Raw genomic sequence first — 8,174 nt, 5'->3', positions numbered from 1 at the left:
GGGAGCGAGGAGGGAGGGGAAAAATGAGGACCTAATGCCGGGGGCTTAAGTGGAGAGGAAATGTTTTGAGAATGATGTACAAATGCGCTTTACACGATTGATGTGTGTATGGATTGTGATAAGAGTTGTATGAGCCCCTAATAAAATGATTAAAAAAAGAAAATGATGACAACATATGTATAAATGTTTGATACAATTAATGTATCGATTGCTATAAGAACTATAAGAGCCAATAAAATGATTTATTTTTAAAAAATAAAAAATATATAAGAAAAATTACTGAAACATAAAGGACATTACTTATGAGAATAATGATTTTGCTGATATCAGTTATTCTTTTTCAGAGACTAATAGAGCAACGTGATACCCTAAAAGAAACGAATGAGGAGCTTCGGTGTTCGCAAGTACAACAGGATCACCTCAACCAAACTGGTGAATGTGGATGGGTTTAGAGAAGTGTGTTTGTGTTTCTTGAGTGATAGAAGAACTGAAATGCTATCTCACACTTGTTTTCTAGGCACATCTGCCACAAAAAGTTATGAGAATCTTGCTGCTGAAATCATGCCGGTGGAATATAGGTAAATTTGTTCTTATTAATTGATAATGCATATTTAAGATAGAAATGTGAATTTCTTGGCCTTTGAAACTTGAAAAAAAAATTGTGAATCAGTGCTAGGTAAATTATATTATCTTACCTGCTTAAGTTTTCTGTCAGATTATTATTGCTTCTGCAATAATTTAAAAATGTATCTAAAGCTAAAATTTCACCAATTATTCAAATAATATATTCTGGTTTTATTACGATATAGTTGTTTGGAAACCCCTTCCAGACCATTGTACCTGCAGATGATCTTGTCATTTTCTTGCTAGGTGGTAACGTCATGTGCTATAGAATTTTATTTAAAAATTACTGTGTACAGTTTATTCTGTTTTTTAACTATAATTATGGACGTTTAATAATATCATAAATGTGTTAGAAGATGAAAAGCAATATAACAAATATGTCAAATAATTACCTTAGTGGGACAATTTTTATCCTAAAATTGATTCTGTGAAAATATGAGCCTGTAATTTAAAGTAATGGGCTTAGCAAAAATTGAGATAAATTGAAATTACTTTGCTTTGAGGAATGGGATTGTCTTAGGGCACCAGGTGGTGAAGCATACAATGGGACTTCAAAAAGTTTATTAAAAACTTTTATTTGTAATCTTTTAATTCCATTTTTCATGAACTTTTCAAATTCCCCTCTTATTACCTATTTATCCCTTTCGTATTTACACTAAAAAGAAATGTGTCCACGCAAAACATTAATCGTTTTTTCTCCAATAAAAAAACTAGATGCTACCTTCTTATTTCTATCATAAAAGTGTATTTAAAATGTTAGACACACTATAAGCTTCTTTGAGGAGCCCTGGTGGCATAGTGGTTACACACTGGGCTGCGATCCACAAAGTCTGCAGTCCGAAACCACCAACATTCCGTGAGAGAAAGACGGGGCTTTCTACTCCTGTAAAGAATTCCAGTCTCAGAAACTCACAGGGACATGTCTACCATGGGGTACCTTTTGGTTTTGGTAATCTTATTAAATTTCTCTTTCTTTTTTAATGCTTTCTGAAAATATACTATATATTGCTTTTTTGGGTAGTTCCTAAATTAAAGATGTAAAGTAATTCTTATTAATGCTTAGAAATTTGTACAATAATTATTTAGTTATCTATGATATAGTCCTACACCTAGACCTGGATAAATAATACTTTTTTAAAATTACAAGATTATTTTATTGGGGACTCTTAAAACTCATTACAATTCATACATGATTGCACAGGCATGTTTGTACGTGTGTTGCCTTCATTCTTTTTTAGACAGTTACTTTCTATTGAGCCCTTGGCATCAGCTCCTCTTCTCATACCTACTCTCATAACCCCTTCATAGATTATAAATTATTATTATTATTTTCATATATTACACCAACTGCTGCCTCTCTTCAATTTACTTTTTTTCCCCCCCAGAGTGGCCGTTAACTTCTTTCACTGTTTCTTTTCTTTTGCAATTTACTTGTTTTTTGAAGTCCAGTCTTGCAGGGCACATTTTTCAAAGACAAAATTTTTCAGAAACTTGCTAGTATTTTTAAATGACAGCTGGAGTGGATAAGAACTTCCTGTAAAAAAAATTAAGACTACAAAGACAATTATTTTTTACAACTAAAAAAGTTTTTCTTTTCAACATCAGGGAGGTATTTATTCGACTGCAACATGAAAATAAGATGCTTCGATTACAGCAGGAAGGGACTGAGAATGAACGCATTGAAGAACTTCAGGTGCAGTTAGAACAAAAGCACCGTAAAATGAATGAATTAGAAACTGATCAAAGGTGATATGCTTATTTATAACTTAATGAGTTAAAATCTTCATGGTAATTTTTATTATGTAACCATAAATCTTAGTTCACAGAAGTAGAAAATCATATAGTTGTTAAATTAATTATTTTTTTCTAGAAATCTAAACTATTTTGTTTACTTGTAGCCTCTCACTACTCTTGTTTTACCCTATGGAAAATTTAAATGAATGATTTCTGCCATTTAACTATATGGGCTTTTGACCATTCCATTAATTTCAGCAAGCTTTGAGAATCAAGCTGTTCATTTAGATAGCTATATAATTGTCAGAAGATGTGACATGTGAGTAATGACAGGCCAGCTTCTCTACTGTGCTCTCAGATGATAGTCTGAAATCAGTGGGACATAGATTTCAGAGTCCCTTTTGAATCCCACCTCTATTCTGGGCAAGTAACTTAAACTCTGACACTGGTATTCCTAGCTATAAATTGATAATCACATTTCTTTTCCATGTTTTATGAAGGTTATTTAAAAATACTTAAAGCAACTGGTAGTTATTTGGTACCAAAGAGGTAATAACAATTACAATAACAAAGGTAACATTTATGTTGGTTTACTGCAGGCAGTTTTCTAGACACTTTTTCTGCACTGTATTCACTCAGTAAATTCTGTGAAGTAGTAACTGGGATTATCTCTCTTTCATGCATAGGTTGCAGAAAAGGATAAAGTAAGATTCCCAAGGCTACAGAGCTAGTTGGTCATGAGCCTACATATGGATTCTCTTTTGGTCTTTCTCCTGAGCCTCTGCTCTTAAATATTATGTTAACTTGCCTCTTATCAATACCACTCTTGCTATCAAATATATTTGAATTAATGTATCCCAACGTTATTGGATCTTAGTGATCCCCAGATAGCTGATAAACTTCAGTGAACCTTGTCTCTCTGGAATTTGTATGTATACTATTCAATCACCGTAACTAAAAGAAAAGTATTTTAACTTTCTGATGAGATTATTAAATATTACAAGTTAATGAAGTTTAATGAAAATTGGCTGCACTAGAGAAACTAAGTTTCAATTTTTGGGGAAGATAGACATTTGAATTGAGAATTATTACATTATTGACCACTACAATAATGGAAATATTATAATGGACAGATAATATGAACCTTAGATAGAGAGAAAGACAGATCCTAAGCCATGTTGGTAACATTCAGTGAAGGCAACTTGTAAAGAATACAGTTTTGCAAAGTTAAAATCCGTACTGGTTGCTAGGCACAAGGAAGTGGTCAGAAAATGGTGAATTTCCTCTTTTTGTAATATGCTAAAAAAGAAACCTAGTTTCTCTTTATTACGTATAGAACTAAAGGAAATTGAGCTTGGTTTTTCATTTTTTTTAACTAGTGAGTACAGTGCAGACTCCCCACTGATATATTAAGGACCTAATTTTAAAATTTGGGCATATATACTTTCAGGATAAAAATGTATTCCTTTTTTTTCCCTTTTAACTGTGCCCTTGAAAATAGCATATCTTATGTACTGCCTCTAGCTACATATAATTGTTCTGAATTGAATTTTGCTATGAAATGCCTATTTTATTCATTAGACTGTGGGAATGCACCTGTAAATATGAATATATCCTAACTGCTTTGACTTTTAATACAAATGAATGCGTATACGCCATCTCACAATAGGCTGAGCCAAGAGCGCATCCGTGAAATGCAGCAGCAGATTGAAGATCTCCAGAAGTCTTTACAGGAGCAAGGCTTAAAGTCGGAAGGTGAAAGTGTAAGTAACTTAGAAGTTGCTGTAACTTTTCTGTGTATGACCTCTACAGCAGTAGGACCTGATGTGCTAATTAACCTAGGATTTGAAGCACCATCCTCATCATTGAGGGTGACGTTAAATACCATATATATCTGCATAAAAGATGCAATAATTTTGCCACCCCAGAGTCTGTAAATTGATCACATATATTGTAAGGTGATTTCTGTCTGCCCTACTTCAACAGCGACGTCTAAGTTTGCGTTACTTCCTGATTGAGAACATGCTGTAGTTGAGGCCTTCGCGGTTCTGAATGGATTCCAGCAGTACTGGGCTGAGGAAAAAGAAACACCTCAAATGGGCATTATCATCAGTCATAACTGAAAATATATAATAGGAAATTAGAGAGTGATAATGGTTTTCTACTAAAAGACATTCAAGAAATGGATTATAGCAACCCCTGACAAACAAAGGCCTTGGTGCAATCTTAGAAACTGCATGCCCCCTATTTCCTCCCTTTTTTCCACACTCACTCCTGATGTTACCATGCTCTACGGGCTTGCCTATCTGGACTGTGAGGGCAGAGGTACATGGGGACTTAAAAGAGAGCAAGCTTAGTTCAGCTCAACATAAATATACTGAGCAATTTCAAGATGATTTGCTCTCCATCTTTTCAGGTGAAAAGAAGCTATGATTGAGGAAACTAGGTATTGCATTCGAACCAAAAAACCCCCACCTCACTGCCATCAAGTCTGTTCCAAGACTAACTGTTTACGGGAGGGGAAAACCCCATCTTTTCTCCTATGTAGCAGCTCATGGTTTTGAACTGCCAACCATGCACATCACGCCCTCACATAACCACAAGCCCACCAGTGTTCCTTTCATTCCAAACAGCAACAAAAAACGAAAGGGCTGGATGTTTGTAAGCTCTAGATAGGCCTTGATTGAGATGAGAAAGGTATACGGTTATACCTCTGTTGATGTGGGAGGAAACCATAAAATAAGTGAAACGATGAAAAGAAAATAATTGAAAGGGAAGTATTTCCTCTCTGTTTTTTATATCATTTATATGATTTTTTCTTTTTTCCCCCGGGGTTTGGAAAATAGAAATCGTCTCATGCATGGTGGCCTCTCATATGTGCATATATATTGTATTGTAATCTCTCTAATAAAAATATTTGTTAAGCTATATTGGAGAATAGTTCCAAAATGGGATCGATTTGAGGAACTAAATTTTGGATTATGATATTGTAATGATTTGAAGTTATTTTTAAAAATTTATTGGTATCCAAAATGTACCATATATTATAAATATTTAATACTTCACCTATTCAGTAAATGCAAGACTATTGTTATTTAAATATTTTTCAAGCAGAAATTCTACTTTGTAACCTTTCTATTTATTAACAGAAGTTGATGGCTTCATTAACATTAAAGTACTTTTATAATGAGATAATGTTGGTGTAGAATTAAATTGTTTACATTTATAATGATATAAATGTTTAAATATTCAGTTCTTTACATTTTTTGTTTATTTTTTAATGCATACTTTTATTTGGGGCTCTTACAGTTCTTATAACAATCCATACATCAGTTGTATCAAGTGCATTTGTACATATGTTGCCATCATCGTTTCCAAAACATTTTCTTTCTACTTGAGCCCTTGGTATCAGCTCCTCTTTTAATCCCTTCCCACCCTTGTAAACCCTTGATAATTTATAAATTATTTTTATTTTCATATTTTACACCATCTGCTGTCACCCATCACCCACGTTTCTGTTGTTTGTCCCCCTGGGAGTGGGGTTTGTGTGTGTTGTACATTGATCATTGCGATTAGTTCCCCCTTTCTCGCCACTTCTCCCTTCATTCATTTGTTCTTCATTAAAGTGCTAAAAGTTTAAATTTACTTTTTAAATAAATGATTCTTAGGTATCTAAATGTTTGGTACTTCTTAATATATACTTCCGTTTTTTATTTTTTCAAGTACATTATTTTTTAAACTTCGAAATATAAAGCGATTTTTCCTGCTATTTCATTCCCCTTCTCTATTTCATTTCCACTCACCTTTTTCTGTATGCTTTGAAGTAAAAAATGCCCAAAATGTTTGTCAGCATTTATGTTGTTAAACAGTATATATCTTTGTGGGAAACATTGTCAAGATAAATTTTTACAACAACTTTTGTTTTTAATTTTATAGTCCAGCAAACTAAAACAGAAGTTGGAAGCACATATGTAAGTAAAGATGATATTTAATTTCTTTTGTTTGTTTAAATCATTTTATCGGGGCTCGTGCAACTCTTATAACAATCCATACATCCATTGTGTCAAGCACATTTGTACATTTGTTGCCATCATCATTCTCAAAACATTTGCTTTCTACTTGAGCCCTTGGTATCAACTTCTCATTTTTTCTCCCCCTCCCCCTCCATGAACACTTGATAATTTATAAATTATTGTTGTTTTTTCATGTCTTACACTGACCAATGTCTCCCTTCACCCATTTTTCTGTTGTTCGTCCCCCAGGGAGGGGGTTTTATGTAGATCCTTGTGATTGGTTCCCCCTTTCTAACCCACCTTCCCTCCACCCTTCCAGTATTGCCACTCTCACCACTGGTCCTGAGGGTTTTTATTTATCCTGGATTCCCTGTGTTTCCAGTTCCTATCTGTACCAGTGTATATCCTCTGGTCTAGCCGGATTTGTAAGGTATAATTGGGATCATGATAGTGGGGGGAATCATTTAAGAACTAGAGGAGAGTTTTCTGCTTCATCGTTGCTACAATGCACCCTGACTGGCTCGACTTCTCCCTGTGACCCTCCTGTAAGGAGATGTCCAGTTGCCTACAGATGGCCTTTGGGCCCCCACTCCGCACTCCCCCTCATTCACAACTATATGATTTTTTGTACTCTGATGCCTGATAGCTGATCCCATCGACACCTCTTGATCACACAGGCTGGTGTATTTCTTCCATGTGGGCTTTATTGCTTCTCAGTTAGATGGCCGCTTATTTATTTTCAAGTCTTTAAGACCCAAGATGCTATATCTTTCGATAGCTGGGCACCATCAGCTTTCTTCACCACATGTACTTATGCACCCACTTTATCTTCAGCGTGTTGGGAAGGTAAGCATCATGGAATGCCAGGATAATAGAACAAAGTGTTCTTGAATTGAGGGAGTACTTGAGTGGAGACCCAATGTCCATCTGCTACCTTAATACTAAACCTATAAATATATGCATATAGAACTATTTCCCCATCATCATCTATAAATATTTTACATATGTACATTCGTGTATTTATACATCTTGAAATGCCCTTGAAATGCCCTTTGCCTCTTGGTTCTTTTTTCTATTTCCTTTTACTTTCCTCATGCCCCACTATCATGCTCAACCTTCATTTGGGTTTCAGTAATTCCTCTAGGTTACATTGCCCTTGCTCAAGCCCTACCAGGCCTCCTACATCCTCCTCGGCCATCGATTTTGGATCACTTGTTCCCTTGTCCCTGGGTTTAGGGAAAGTGTTACAGAACCTTCTGTATCTGTTCTTTCGGATTTTGTATACACAAACAGGTAGTCTGATGCTAAATTCATTGCTCAACACTGCCACCAAAAAAAGAGAAAGACATAAAAAAAATATAGGCTTCCCCAATAATCCCAAATGCTTTAATTTTCCTGTTGCCATTCAAAGAAATTTAACAAGCACACTACTCGCACTAAATTATGTAAAAATGTGGGATGATACAAAATATTTCTTTTCACTTTCTTGAAGTGAGAAAGGTAAGGGGAAAGCCTTCACATTGTTAACATACACCATGTGCTTGACAGTCTGTGTACTCACTACAACACCTAGAGCTACACGGGCATCGTTCCTGTTTCACAGATGGGGTGTGATGAACGAGAGAGTGCCTTCCTTCGCTCGGTCCACAGTTGTTATGTGACAGAGACCAGTTTTTTGTTTTTTTTTTAAATAGTTTTATTATTATTTTTTCATATATATATATTTTTTAACATTTTATTAGGGGCTCATACAACTGTTATCCCAATCCATACACACATCAATTGTGTAAAGCGCATTTGTAC

At 34.9% G+C, this 8,174-nt stretch overlaps 1 protein-coding gene across 1 annotated transcript in view; it reads left to right on the top strand.

Moving 5' to 3' along the window:
* HOOK1 (hook microtubule tethering protein 1) overlaps nucleotides 1-8,174 on the top strand; it is an 83,412-nt gene that overhangs the window by 60,752 nt on the left and 14,486 nt on the right. The window contains exons 13-17 of the mRNA XM_004699385.2: nucleotides 345-432; nucleotides 518-578; nucleotides 2,230-2,370; nucleotides 4,028-4,121; nucleotides 6,295-6,329. Of these exons, the coding sequence (XP_004699442.1) occupies nucleotides 345-432; nucleotides 518-578; nucleotides 2,230-2,370; nucleotides 4,028-4,121; nucleotides 6,295-6,329 (419 nt within the window). The remainder of the gene's footprint in view (nucleotides 1-344; nucleotides 433-517; nucleotides 579-2,229; nucleotides 2,371-4,027; nucleotides 4,122-6,294; nucleotides 6,330-8,174) is intronic.

The sequence above is a fragment of the Echinops telfairi genome, unplaced genomic scaffold (genome assembly GCF_000313985.2).
Source record: "Echinops telfairi isolate 266 unplaced genomic scaffold, ASM31398v2 ScPeMD7_443;HRSCAF=831, whole genome shotgun sequence".
In the NCBI taxonomy this organism is placed as follows: Eukaryota; Metazoa; Chordata; class Mammalia; order Afrosoricida; family Tenrecidae; genus Echinops; species Echinops telfairi.
Note: the sequence above shows the minus strand (reverse complement) of the source record. Positions and strands in the feature narration are given on the sequence as shown.